The sequence below is a fragment of the Diadema antillarum genome, unplaced genomic scaffold (assembly GCF_040938485.1).
Source record: "Diadema antillarum isolate AM-2024a unplaced genomic scaffold, OU_Dant_1.0 seq00000484_RagTag, whole genome shotgun sequence".
In the NCBI taxonomy this organism is placed as follows: domain Eukaryota; kingdom Metazoa; phylum Echinodermata; class Echinoidea; order Diadematoida; family Diadematidae; genus Diadema; species Diadema antillarum.
In genome coordinates, this window is record NW_027271447.1 from 339,980 (window position 1) to 355,179 (window position 15,200).

Below are 15,200 nucleotides of genomic sequence, written 5' to 3' on the forward strand. Positions count from 1 at the left end.
AAGAATTGATTCAGGATAAAAAAAAGAAGTCGCAATTGTTTGGGTGATTTTCAGTTTGAATCTCCCTCTGAACAAGCAGCAATGTGACAGCACATGGGGCGTAAAATAGTGAAGGTGTTTTGCTATGTGTCACTGAGTGACAACGAAGGGCACAAATAGGATGGTTTATCCTTTAATAGCCGTGGATCTGGCCTGAATGGGCTGCACCAAGCTGCACTGTTGAAAAATGCAGTGGGGTGGGGAGAAAGAAATAATGCCATGCCATTCACAAGAACACAGTCATCACATGGTGCTGGATAAGTATTTTTTTCTTTCTTTCTCTGCCTGTAGTCTGGTCCGAACAAGCAACGATAATTGTGGGTGATAATCAGTTGTGTGGGAAATATGATGTTCTAAAAAAAGAAATAACTACAGAGAAAGGGATTGGAATATCATCAATCTACAATCAGACAGGGATCTTCTTCTTCGTATGGCACCACATACTTTTGTACATGCCCTGGTTGATACTGCTTGTTGACTATTGGTAGTCACCTGTAGTAGCCAACAAGGGGTTGTGTAGTCCCACCCATTTTCCTTTGTGTACTTGGGGTGCACTACTTCACAGGGTTTGCATCCTGCTCTTTGCAAGGGGTGAGGCAAGATCTTTGACATGCATGGATAGTGACTGTCTCACACATGGGACAGCCATTTTATGTCATATCTGAGGGACAAATCAACAGTGATACATGACAGGATTCAGATAAGCAATGTTACGTATCATGGCAATTGCATCCACTATGGCCCGAATTCACGAAGGTGGTATTCAGTCTTTTTCCATGGTTTAAACCATGGACAAAGACCGTAGTTTTGTATGGGGCGCCAAGTGTCGCATGGCCTATTTCGTTACGAAATCAGTCATTTCGTCAATGAAACGTGCATTTCGTCGACGAAATGATCATGAAATATAACGAAATGGTCATTTTGTCGACAAAATGACCGATTTTATAACAAAATAGGCCGTGTGACACTTGGCGCCCCACACAAAACTAGTCTTTGTCCATGGACAAAGATTGTACCACCTTTGTGAATTGGGGCCTATGAGTCTGGGCATTTATGACTAGGCAGTAGCTGGGCATTCATTGTCATAAGGCCTTTTAGTGTTGACATGCAGGCATTTACCTGCACTTACTCATTTACAAATTGAGATAGCAAGTATGACTAACCTAGAGATTTGGGCCAAGTACAGTGGACTCCCGTTATAACAAAGTCCTTGGGACCGGCAGTTTTCTTTCGTTATATCAAAATTTCGTTATAACTGAACAAATAAACAATAGAAGTACATAGAGCGAATAATGTTGCGGCCTGAATTTTTACTTCGTTGTAACTGGAATTTCGTTATAACCGTACAAAATAACATAGTACAAAATATACATGTGGAGAAGGTGATCACTATCTTTACTTGGGTAAACATATTCTTGACCAGATAATGCTTATTTTGTTGAACAAGTATTAAATCGATTAAGCATCATTTTCAACAAAGTGTACGTCTGGAATTCACTTCCTGCATTTCTTTCATGTTTTGGTGTGTCAAAATGTTGATCTTCCATGCAGACACTGATATACAAATATGCGCATACACATACTACTCTATACACAAACACACAAATGTAAAATTGTATGCATACACATACAAACATACATGTTTCAAATAAAACAGGCCAAAGTACAAAAGATCAAATATAATAAATGTAAGATCATTTATTTCCCAGATCATCTATTTCCAATCGGTGTTCATTACAGTAATGTTAGCTTGCTGTCACAATATACACAGTCATGTAGTTCACATGTACAGGAGCCATCCAAAACCAACAGCAAAAATCATATAACCATATCATAATCACTCATCAAAATCTCACTGGTTGACGGTTTATACTCACTATTACACTGTCAGAGGCAATGTTAACATCTCACATGAATTATTCATAAATGCCTATCCTCTTTGAATATTATGCACTTCAGAAACTGTTGACTTACAAGTATGACATTTGGTCTCTTAAAAAATCACTCATTTATGTTGGCAAACTCTTGTTATGGCAAAGGAAATGCACCATGATTTTCACTTTTGACCTGATCTACACATGCCTTTTAACAATGTTATTATGATTTCTGTGAGTGCTTCTGGGGTATGTTTAGCACTTGTAATGCTCTCTCTCACAGTCACAAATGGGTTGAAAGAATTTAACAAACCCACTCTTTTATGCAGTGTACCAGCGTGAAAGAATAAAAAAGCAGACTCCAATTACATACTACCAAACAATCTTTGACAAAACAATCTCTGACACAAACATTCTTCTAAGGCTTTCTGACATCTTGGCATTCCTGATTCGAGTTGACAACACTTGATTATGCACAAGCTGGACTTCATTTAGAATTTAGCTGGTATGGCCTGTCTGACATACTTTGTGCATATATAAAAACAAACAAAACAAAACACCGAAACCTCTATCTATAAATGACATACAGTGTAGTTTGTCTCACTGTTCAGGGTATCTTCCACCCCCATTCTGTAGAATGTTGGTGGATTATTGGTAAGAAAATCACACGAGACTAGGATATCATTGTCAGTGTCCGTGCTGGCTACCCTATTTCTGTCCAATATCCATCAACCTCTCTTTTTCACACTTGGTTATTTGATATTAGATTTTAATTTTGTTTCATGTGACTGCTATGGAAGCCTTGTATGCTTATGAGTAACCAACCATGGCACCGTCACTGTCGAGTCCCTTCCAAAGGACTGGGCAATTAGGGATAAAGTGCCTTGCCCAGGTGCACAACCGCTGCTAACAGGGGATTTGAACCAGGAACCTTGTGTGACTGACGGTAACACATCAATTGCAAATACATGTAGCTGATATATGACGTTGAGCTCCACATGTTTGGTAAATGAAACACCATCAGAGGATATACTATTTGTCTCTTTTTATAGTATTTAATTTTTTATCCCTACATGTAGATGCAACAAGTAGAAAATCTACACATCTTTTTGCAATTTGGCAGCACCTGTCAAAGACATTTTCCACAAATATTTATATCTATCCAAAAAAAAAAAAAAACAACCACCTGAAATGGCACATTTTCATATGGTTGTGATTACACATGTACTTCCACCTGTAAAAGTTTAAACAAGGTAATTAAAACAACTTCTTAAATAAAATATAACAGAATGACTTGTAATCCAAGAAAAAATCAGCAGGAACTAAAAGCTTTTGAAGTAAAACAAAAGTGTATTAACTCACATGTCACACTGGGGAAAAAAAATCTAAAATAGTTGGGACTTAAAAATTATGCAGCTTGTGCATAATACAGAGGTCTAATTTTGGAAAAACAAATACACACACAGTGTTACATGCACCTCTGCCAATATATCGTTCATAGCCAAGTTACGATAAAGTGCTTTAACAAAAGACGGGCACGCTACAATGCTGACAATTTAAATCTGTTAAAAAAATGCAATTTAAAAAAAAAATCACCCTTTGTAATGAAAGTAGATAAATGAGGGGCAACATACACAGAGATATGTAATTTCAAGAGAGCTACATAGACAAAATGGAGCATTAACAGAGTGCTGCTGTACATAATCTAGTGCTTGCTTTGGTGTAAACATGTGTATAAACGATCACCCCTGCATCAAACCTTGCAGGGTAAGTCACACCCCCTTTTCTATGACCCTATGTAATGTCCATCTTTTGATGGAGTTTGGTATATCCAAGAATAGTTTAGAGTAAAAATCCAAGAACTGCAAGTTAAGCAGTGAGAGATGACAATATTGTATTATTAGAGCCACCCTCTTCATTCTGTAAATGCTCACACCGTATGAAATCAAAGTGTGTGGTTATGCCCATAAAGTGCATCGTAACCACTACTGAAGAAAAAAAAAAAGTTGGTGATATTATCGTTAACAGGGGTTGCCATTTAAAGCTACTGTGATCCCGCTTCTTTTAGAAACTCGGTTTGATGCTTTGTAACTGAGTGTGTAACCACCTGCAAATATGTCAGTGCAAGGGAAGTCAATAGGGCATCATGTATGCTCAGATGCTCACTATTATCATTGGTTATTTCTGTACACTGTATGCTGCATATGCCATATACATTAAGTTGTATTTAGCGAGTCTAATTTTTCGCGAATCGTGACTTCCCGACAATTTCACAAATGGTTAAATTCGCGATTGTGGAGCAGGGTACATTGAATGGAGAATATGCGTGCACATTACATTCATGTCGGGATCCTGGTTAATATTTTAGTGTGTTTTTAAATTCGCAATTAGAAAGAGACTCGCAAAATTAAAGAAATTAAAAACCTCCCGAAATATTCTGCGTAGGCCTATACAGTATCTTTGGATGGCACTTTCTGCAACAATCAATGCAACATAAAGAACTATCGGTACTGGAGACTGTGGAATACTGCCAAAATAATACAATAGATGTTGTAAATTCATAAAAAACATAATGTAAACATAAGTTTGCACTGGATTAGGCTTCAAGCATTGATATGAAAGAAAAACAACAACAACAACAAAATAACACCATCACACCAGCCCATAATATCATTGTTGTCTTGATCTAGCTCGCAATTATCTTTATATAAAATATGAAAAATGTCACAAAGATGTGTACTTCTTACATCTGTTGGTATACACTGGTGTATTCTGTGAACAGTCAAGTTGTTTTTCTTCTTCACTTTAATGTTACTAAGTACTATGTATTTTATCTCGTAATGTACGGTAGAGAATTCAGCCATTGGCTGCGCATTAGCCATTGGCTGAATTTGCGTAATATGAGAGGCCGTTCCGCGCGCAATCGCCATCTTCGTTCCAGCGCAATGTTCGATCGCGAAGCGATTTTTATCTGACCGAAAAATCGGAAAATATCATCGAAATCTGCGGAAATACGGAACTGAATTCGTGCTCTCTTACAAGCGTGATTATCGTTCTCAGCATGGATGAACCAGCTGACAAATCGGAGAAGGCAAAAGCCAAAAAAGATACCGAGCTGTGTGAGCCTAAGGCCAGCCCAGCTCCGGCAGCAAAGAAGAAGGCTGCAGGCAAAACTCTGTCTAGCGGCGGGAGGCCTAAGGCATCCCGCCCCGCGGCTTCGGGGAAGGCACAGCCGAACCCGCCCGCACCAGCTGCTACCGCTCCCAACCCGACTGTGACTACAGCGGAAAATAGCACGGACGTTATGTCCCGCATTGGGAAACTCGAGTCAATGTTCGAAAAAATGATCGAGACTTTGAGCACTCCTCATCATGGAGAACAACATGCCAACACGCCGCGGGATTGTTTTAGTGAATATGGCGACTGCGACACACAAAGGGGAAGCAGCTCACCACCCGTCATAGAATTGGCGGATAATCGCAGCGTGGCTGATTTCCTATCGGCAAACCGCGATGACGCGGTCAGCTTGTTTTCGGACGTAGGCCTACAGGAGGCAGATAAAGACAAACGGCCAGAATTCAAGATACCACGAATGGCTCAGAAATTCGTGGCTCCGTCCGGGATAGGGGAACCACTAGATGAGGATGTCGCGGACACCATTGTGTATATGATGGGACAAAAACTTGACCAGAAATCTCTCGACGAAGCAGCAACTCGCTACCCCTGCCCATCTAACTGCACATGTCTAGAAACCCCTAAAGTGAACAGCACTATCTGGGAGAACATCTCGACGGGGACGAGACACAGGGATCTGAAACTACAAATGATCCAATCATCCCTCTTGAAAGGGATAAACGCGTTTGCTCGTACCCTTCCAGCAACTTTGTCTGAAGCTCAGCAGGATGCTATGGCTTTTCTCTGCGATGCAAACTTCTCCCTCAACTGCATGAGAAAGGACAGCATAAAGCCTGACATGAACTCAAATTTCCACCACCTGTGCAAGCCCTCTCACAAAGTGACAAAGTACTTGTTTGGAGATGACCTGGGGCGTCAAGTGAAAGAGATCCAAGAACAAAGGAAAACAATGTCAGGCATGATGAAATCACGCTTCACACGAGAGCAATCACGGTTCCAGCCGTACAAGAAACCGGATGTGACATCTCGCCGTCAATACACGTCGACTGGGTTCACCCGCCCGTTGGGGAGGGGTTATGACCGCCGAACATCACATTCCAACCCCATGGCCGGTTCATCTGCACAGCCTTTTTTAGGGAAGGCTTGGAGGGGGAGACCTCGAGATCCTCCTCACACTTACACACCGACAGCAGCAAGGGAGGGTGGCAACAAGCAGCCAACCTACCACAGGCAGAGCCAAAGCCAGGGGAGGAAATAGAACAGGTAGGTGACTATGAACACAACATAGATAACGATCTAGTTACAACACCAGCTGTCGTCGGAGGTCGTCTGAAGCCATTTTTCCCTGCTTGGGAAAATATCACGAGAGACTCACACATTATTCAAGCAGTTCAAGGCTATACAATAGAATTTGACCCAGAAAAATTTCCCCCTTCTCGAGAAAAACCTCTGCGTTCTTACAAGCGGAATGCTGAAGAAACAGCCAAGATTGACCATGAGATTCTTGTTCTGGAAGAAAAACAGGTCATTGAAAAATGTGCCCATGAAGAAGGGGAATTTATTTCAGAGGTTTTCACGAGACCAAAAAAGAACGGAGGAGTTCGATTAATTCTTGACCTGTCCGAACTCAACAAAAGTGTTCAGTACCAACACTTTAAAATGGATAATATTCAATCTGGTATTCTACTCCTCTCAAAAGGGTGTTATATGGCTTCAGTAGACCTCCGTGATGCATACTACACAATTCCCATTCACTTAGACTCTCGTAAATATCTCCGCTTCGTATGGAGAAACCAATTGTGGCAGTTCAAAGCTTTGCCAAATGGCTTATCTTCCGCCCCAAGACTGTTCACCAAAATACTGAAACCAGTGCTTGCCTTACTAAGACAACAGGGGCACACAGTTTTGTCGTACCTGGACGACACACTGATAATTGGGAACAATAAAGCAGACACTCGCTCAGCAGTGCAAGCCACCACTGACCTTTTGACTAGTCTAGGGTTCATTATTCACTCAGAGAAATCGGTACTTGAACCATCCCGTGAGATTGAATTTCTGGGTTTCCATTTAAATACATCTGAAATGAGAATCACCCTCCCAGCCAGTAAAAGCAATGACATTCAAGATGCATGTCGATCCTTACTTGCTAATAACAAACCTAGTATCCGGGAGGTAGCTAAAGTCATTGGGAAGATTGTGGCTGCCTTACCAGCATCTCAGTACGGCCCCTTGCATTACAGGCAGCTGGAAAGGGAAAAAATCAGAGCCCTGAGAAAACAGAAAGGACATTTCGATAGACATATGAGCCTATCAAATAGAGCCAAGGCGGAACTAGTTTGGTGGTCATCCCATGCACATCTCGTGTCTAAACCCCTGTACTTAGGGAAAGTATCAAAAGAAATAAGAACAGATGCTAGTGGACAAGGTTGGGGTGCCACAGACCTGCAATCCAAGACAGGGGGTAGATGGAATGCTCAAGAATTAGCAAGAGCAGCAGGTAATGAAATAAACTATCTGGAAATGCTAGCAGCCGGTTTGGGACTCAAAAGCTTCTGTTCAGATGTCAGAGATGCACATATACTGTTGAGATTAGACAACACCACAGCGGTGACATACTTGAATAACATGGGCGGCGTCAAGTCTGAAGCATGTAACGAAATGGCGTTGCAAATTTGGGATTGGTGCAGTAGACGACAAATTTGGATAACAGCATCTCACTTAGCAGGCTCTAAGAACACAGAAGCTGATACGATGTCAAGGAAATTCAATGACAATATAGAATGGATGCTAGACAAGACAATATTCAATGAGATAGTGCAGAGGTATGGGTTACCAAACGTAGACCTTTTTGCCACCAGACTGAATGCCCAGCTCCCAACATACGTCTCCTGGAGACCAGATCCAGGGGCGTGGGCAGTAGACGCATTCACTATTGACTGGGGACCCCTAGTATTTTATGCGTTTCCCCCATTTAGCTTGGTTGCAAAGTGTCTCCAAAAAATCAGACAAGATGGCGCTAGGGGAATTTTGATAGTGCCAAATTGGCCAACACAGCCCTGGTATACCGTACTACGTAACATGCTATTGGAGGAGCCCTGGGTATTGCGAAAACACCAGTTGTTAACCCAACCCATTACAGGTAGACCCCATCCACTTACACATCTCTCCCTCTTATGTTGCAGGGTTGGAGCAACCATTTCATAGCTCAAGGACTGACGGAGGAGACTGCTGATATAATGGCAGCGTCTTGGAGGAAATCCACCAAGGAGCAGTATATGGTGTATATTAGGAAGTGGCAAAGGTTTTGTCATGAGCGTCACTTACGTTGGACCCATACGAAGGTGGGAAATTTGTTTGCGTTTTTTAATTCTATGTACAAAAATGGAGCAAGCTACAGCACCTTGAATACATCAAGGAGCGCACTAGCATCAGTTGTTCTTCTACGGGACGAGAAATACACCATTTCTACACATCCTTGGATTTGCCGGTACTTCAGGGGCATTTTTAATCTCCGACCACCCACTCCGCGATACAGCTTCATATGGGATGTGGGCAAGGTGCTGAGCTACCTCAGACAAGTAACTCCAGCTCATAAGATTTCGCTGTGTCAACTGACACACAAAGTATGTTTTTTACTAGCGTTGACTTCTGCCCAAAGAGTGCAAACACTTTCATACCTAACCCTTGACAATGTGAAGGCGTCCAAAGATTGTGTGGAAATAGCAGTGGCTGATTTGATAAAGCAGAGTCAACCTGGGAATGTGGGAGTGAAAGTAACACTGAAAGCCTTTCCCGAGGATAAGAAACTCTGTGTTGTACACTATGTTAAAGAATACATTAACAGAACAAGCACATTGAGGAAGGAGGTGAATGCACTATTTGTCACCTACAAGCAACCACATGGGAAGGCATCAAAGCAAACCATCGCTCGATGGATAAAAACTGTGTTGAGAGCATCAGGTATCGACACCGATCTCTTCAAAGCACATTCAACGAGATCGGCGGCAACCTCATCTGCCAAGAGGAATCATTTTCCAATAGCAGACATTCTCAAGCATGCTGGGTGGAAAAATGAATCCACGTTCAGGAATTTTTACCTGAAACCGGCATCCCAGGCAACATCTTTTGGACAAGCAGTTCTGGGACAACAGACCTCTAGGAAGGGACAAGATTCAGTCCTGTAAACATAGGTAAAGTTGCCCAAAAACTTTCTCTGACAATATATTTCTGTGAAAAATGACTACTGTGAAAATCTTTGAAGTCTCATATTACGCAAATTCAGCCAATGGCTAATGCGCAGCCAATGGCTGAATTCTCTACCGTACATTACGAGATAAAATAGAAAATTAAATGAAAAACATTGAAATTTAATTTGTATTTTATGAGTAATGGGAGGATAGAGAATTCAGCACCCTCCGCTCCCTCCCTTACTCTGAACAGCCTTAAATGTGGCTTATACAAGATCTATTTTATCTCGAAATATTTTTTCACAGTAGTCATCAGCTTTTAAAGATGGCGATTGCGCGCGGAACGGCCTCTCATATTACGCAAATTCAGCCAATGGCTAATGCGCAGCCAATGGCTGAATTCTCTATCCTCCCATTACTCATAAAATACAAATTAAATTTCAATGTTTTTCATTTAATTTTCTATTATCCTCATCACATCAAAAATATAATCCTGTCATGACGTAATTAACACAACTGTATAATCCTCATCTTTGCACTTACAAGTACTTACAAGTAATCTCTTAAAGGCCACTTAAAGGAAGCATCAGACTGGAATACACACACAAAAAAAAAGTAATCAAGGGGGGGGGGCGTTTACACATTCATCATCTATACTTTAGGCACGGAGTGTCATTGCCATGCTGGAATGAACAGAGGACCTTTAAAGGAACAACTAAACTTCATCTGGCCCGTATACAGGCTCATGTAGGTTCACATCTTAAATGCAAGGTACATCTTTGGATATTCCCAAAATAGGTACAGGATATTTAATTCCCATATTAAAGGCCAAATGACATAAAGGACTAAAAATATAAATCTCACCTTCATAATAACTATCTCATTTTCACATTTTTTATACACAGTGCCTGTAAATGTTATTTTATTCCTTAATCCTAATAATAAAAAAAAATGCATATGTCATCATGACATGGCAACAGCATTACATAAAGGTTAAACATAAATGTATGTTCATATTTTCAACAATGGCATGTTGGCATACATTAAAAGGGGGAAATTTGTCCCATATATCAAATATAACACACCTGTGTCTATTCTATTGATCAATTCTTGGTCTTTTTCTTTCCTCTTCCTTAAACAGAGCCCTTTTTCCCCCTCTCATTCCTCTGCAGATTATTTCTGCCTCTTTCAGACTTGGAAGATTCTAAGTCATTTTACTTATACATTGGTGTGTGTAATTTGAAGGCATTTACACATAACAATAGCTTATTGTAGGAGGAATAATAATGTATCATTTTACAGGAGAGCAAAGCATAGCTTGCATATGAGTATAGCTCACTCTTAAAAACTGTTACCTTTCATTCAGAGTTGGGGATGTGTGAACATTTAAATGGATTGAAAAATGAAAATGCATGTTAAAGCAGCGTATGTCTAATGAAGGCATGTATGCTGAAGCTGTAGAATATATACATGATCATTTCACCGTTTTGTGTGGTTTTGGCCTACATATGTGTACCCCATGGGTATTAGAAATTTGTCTGACAGGAGCCACATTTCACAGAGAAGGGGGCAAAACCTAGGTGAACCCAAATTTGGAAGGCCTGTTTACCGCCAGTATGCTTGTCACACTATTGCACCAGAATATTCCTCCTCATTTCATCAGCTAACTTCCAGCAGAAGGCATTTGTTTAAAAAAATTATAATGATATGATAAAGAATAAGGATAACTGGATATATCAAACCATTTAAGATCAACACATTACTGCATTGTGGGCGTAACAACTTACAAAAATGATCAATCATTATATTCTGTGATATGACTATATATATTGTGACATCATATAGTAAAATAGAAGAAACAAAATAATGTCACATCCACTCAGAGCACCTTGCTTGGAGTATACAAAGCACTAAGAAAAGTGGAGGCAACAAGAAGTGGCAATAAGTAATCTCTTAATATATTCTATATTAATTTATGGACCGATAACGATATCTATATTTTCAGATGAGAGGCAAAAAGTCACAAGTTCCACATCGTAACGCGTAGAGAGGGAACAACTATTTGGCTCTACAAGTCTGCCTGTAGGAGAGACACTGGCATTCCTGGCCTACTTCTACTGTGGTGAGACCAACTGATAAAAACAATATACTTAACTCATATTCTTTACTAGAAATTTAGTGGTGAAAGAGTTAACAAGAGCATACAAAACTGATGACACCACATTGTGTTGGCATATAATGTACACAGTCACTGCTACAGCCAAATAAAGTCAGAAGTTAGCAAATATTAGTTCTGTGATGTTCATTTGGTAATGTCGTTTATATTTTTTTTGTCTTTATTTCCCAAGACTCTAAGCTTTCCATTGACATACAATTCGTCTCATTTTCTAATTAAAAACCTTAACCAGAAATGGTAAGAAAGCTGACAACCACATGAAATAGAAAAAAAAAAAAAAAAAAGCTTTGAAGCTTAGATACGGCTAAGAGTGAGGGAAATTAGGCATATAAGCAGAATGGGGCAATTCCAAAAGCCTACTTCATGAAAATTGAACAGCTTGGACTTTAGAACGTCCTGATATAATTCCCTATTAGGACAGAAATTGGGAAAGATATTGAACATATTTACTTTTTTTTTTTTAAAGGAGATCATATTCCGTGAGTTGTTGATGTGTTTGCTATTCATAATCACCTCATTTCACAGTTTTCTCTGGTTCAGTGTCGGAGATTTATCAGGGTGACATCGTTAACAGGTCAAATGTATTATGGATCCTACTCCGCTGAGTCTCCCCTAAGGCTAGTGACCATGTTTGGCAAGACTGTCCAATATTCACATACAGGATTTTACTTGATACTGGCAGCCGTCACACAGCAGACATTGCTGACATCAACAGAGTACTGTCTCTCCATGTTGGGAGCAAAACAAAACAACACAAAAAAATTCTGGAGGATATTTAATTTTCTTTAATTTCTGTATCTTGAGCATCCAGTCCATCCACATGTGGCCCCTGTGTTCATGTCAATGGTCAATTACAATACATGTGGCTATATTGTATCGTGCCCATGGATGAAAGTTGCGTATTCGTTAGTTAGTAACTTATCATTTTAAAATAATAAAGTGATTCTGAAAGTGTTTCACACTTTCTTGCTATATACTTCGCATACGAAGGATAGTACGTTTAAATTCTGTGAGGTGCTAGGTGAAGAGACAGGTACAGTTTAGCTTGTCACAAGCTGCGTAAGAAGTATTTCATATATAATTATATATATGCGTATATATTAACCTAATTATCTACGTCTCTTGCGGGGGAAGCAAGAACCACTGTTATCTGAGCGACTGCGAGTAAAGTACTTGGCTAATTCTCTCCACCCTCTCGGCATTGTTGTTGCTGTTGTTGCTGTTTTCGTGATGAGGATCTCCCCCTATGGCGCCCTCTGCGGGCTGCACGGGGGCAGCCTCTTCCGTCGGCGGTCCGTCCTCTTTCGTCTTGTCGAGGGCGAGCTGGATGCACTTGACATTGGCGACTCCCTGATGAGAACAAAAAAAGAGAGAGAGCGAGAGTGAGATGCATGCATTGTAGTTATTAGTTTTATCAGCAGGTGTGTGTGTGTGTGTGTAAGATGCTGTCGGGACACTGTGGTATAGTGGATAAAACTCAAATTTCAATCAAAGGTCTGAAGTTTGAACCCCGTCAAGTGCTTAACATGTCGTTGGACAAGATGTCCTTATCCACCATGTCGCTCTCAACCAATGTGTGTAAATAGGTACCTGTAAGTGCTAGGGTAATAATAACGTCAAGGCCCGCTGGCAGAGCAGGGGCAACACTGAAGAGGCTACTGTGTATAAAGAAGACCATGTTTATTATTATCATCATCATCATCATCATCATCATCATCATCATTATCATCCCCATCATCATTATCATCATCACCAACATATCATATCATGTCATCATATTATAATCATCACCATCACTATCATCACCATCATCATCATCATCATCATCACAATCACCATCACCATCATCACCATCATCATCATCTCCACCATCACTAACACCAACACCATCACCATCACCATCACCATCACCATCACCATCACCATCACCACCACCATCACCATCACCATCACCATCACCATCACCATCACCATCACCATCACCATCACCATCACCATCACCATTACCATCACCATCACCATCACCATCACCATCACTATCATTACTACTCACAGCTGTGCAGGGAAGCTACTAAACTGCCACTCTCACAATGATCAACCCACCTGCATGAAGATCTTCTTGATGGCGTGGTCGTTGCTCATGGCGATGACGTACTCCTCCTCGATGCCCCACTCCCGCACCAGGTTCTCCACCATCAGGAAGAGCTCCATGAGGGCGCGGTGGGCGGCGGCCAGGCTCTGGGGGGCAGAGTCGGCGCTCAGCCGGTTGTTCATGGAGTCCAGGAGCAGCCAGAGGGGCTTGAGGCGGGTGAGGTCCACCGGGGGGCGGGGCTTGGTCTGCGACTGGGTAGCAGGGGTCTCTGGGGAGGCACTCTTCACCTCTGGCCCGCTGCTGCTGTCATCCTGTGGGGATGTTTTGGTGGCAGCCACATCGTCACTCATATCACCTGCTGGTTGTGCCGTGGTCTCTCTCCCAGGTGGTCTGTGCAGGAGAGGTGGAAGTACACAAACAAAGATTAATCACATTTCCGTTCCCTTGCTCTCAGATTCTTCCTCTTTCCTCTACAGTCTTCTGGGTTGAGGCTATTTGGCTGTTTTCGGCAAGTTACATGCAGTGGACCGCAAGCGTCCTATCAAGCAAATGTAATCCTATAAATGCACATACATCATGGCACTAAGCCCAAGATGGATTTCTGAGCACTATGGAAGTGACCATGAGAAAAGAAAGTTAAAAAAAAATCACATATGCTCATTTGAATGAAATAAAGTGTCACACATCTCAACACAATTTGGTATGGGAAGTGGTCAATATATAGTATTTGGTAAACGATTCCATGACATTTGCTCCCGCAACAATATTTTCCTTGAAATATCTGCACGCTAAGCCAGACACAAATTTTACCCCCAAACATAACTCAATACCTAATCCTAATCCTCACATCAAACTAAACCGAAGACCCTATCATAACCCTAGCCCTAACCCTACATCCTTGGAGAAAATAATACTGGAGCAATTGTTGCAGCAGCAAATGTCGCGTCACCTAAGTTGGTAAATACCATTCCAGCCAATTTCTACTACAGAGCATTTGACTCCTTCTAAACAATATTGTTGTCAGTCGCTAGTACAGTTCAGCTGGTCAAATCTTGTGTCAGACTCTGACTGGTCAATGGAGGATTGGGAAGGGTCTAATCATTGGTCAACAGGAAAAGTGATGCATCAGGTCTCATTTTTTTTCTTTTTATACTAATGCTCAAAGATCATGAACAGCAGCTTTTGTATGACATAACATCGGGATGGTCTTTAAAGCCATGCCTGGGAGACCTCTGACTATCTCTCATCACTGCCTCACCTGGGCATGCTGGTGAGGATGCGGAGGAGGAGCTGTACGGCCTTCAGCCGACTCTGGCCGATCTGCTTCCTGGCCACCTGGACCACCCACTCCCAGAGCTGCTGGAGGGGTACCTGGCGGGCCAGCTGGGGGCTGGACAGCACCGTGTTTAGGATCACATATCCAGTCTCAAACCTGGTGGCGGTAAATGATGATGATGATAGCAAGTGAGGGTGATGGTGAGTCAGTGTTTTATAATGATACATGATTTTTTTTTTTTATTCAATTCACATTAGAACATGTTATCAATGTAGGTTTATTGTGAGTACCCACTGCACATGTGTACTAATTTTATAAAGACAATGAAATCTCTGGTTGCACTTTCATGTGAGGCACTGTAACCACGTCTCTGTTCAACTGTTGGACACTGAATGACATTCCTAACCCTGCATGCTCTCAA

The 15,200-nt window shown here is 41.3% G+C and overlaps 3 protein-coding genes across 3 annotated transcripts in view; 2 read left to right on the forward strand and 1 right to left on the reverse strand.

Moving 5' to 3' along the window:
* Window positions 1–4,776: 4,776 nt before the first annotated feature.
* LOC139733613 (uncharacterized) lies at window positions 4,777–8,343 on the forward strand. Its single transcript, XM_071644423.1, has 2 exons — window positions 4,777–6,311; window positions 8,231–8,343. The coding sequence occupies exon 1, from the start codon at window positions 4,975–4,977 to the stop codon at window positions 6,304–6,306; it is 1,332 nt and encodes a 443-aa protein (XP_071500524.1). The 5' UTR covers window positions 4,777–4,974; the 3' UTR covers window positions 6,307–6,311; window positions 8,231–8,343.
* On the forward strand, window positions 6,311–9,631 carry LOC139733614 (uncharacterized). The gene has a single exon (XM_071644424.1). It carries the CDS (start codon window positions 8,222–8,224, stop codon window positions 9,230–9,232), a length of 1,011 nt encoding a protein of 336 aa, XP_071500525.1. The 5' UTR covers window positions 6,311–8,221; the 3' UTR covers window positions 9,233–9,631.
* A 2,381-nt stretch (window positions 9,632–12,012) lies between these two features.
* LOC139733615 (zinc finger ZZ-type and EF-hand domain-containing protein 1-like) overlaps window positions 12,013–15,200 on the reverse strand; it is an 82,675-nt gene continuing 79,487 nt past the window's right edge. Inside the window, exons 69-71 of the mRNA XM_071644425.1 lie at window positions 14,762–14,935; window positions 13,515–13,893; window positions 12,013–12,761 (exon numbers count right to left, since the gene is read on the reverse strand). Coding sequence (XP_071500526.1) covers window positions 12,558–12,761; window positions 13,515–13,893; window positions 14,762–14,935 — 757 coding nt within the window. The 3' untranslated portion in view covers window positions 12,013–12,557. The remainder of the gene's footprint in view (window positions 12,762–13,514; window positions 13,894–14,761; window positions 14,936–15,200) is intronic.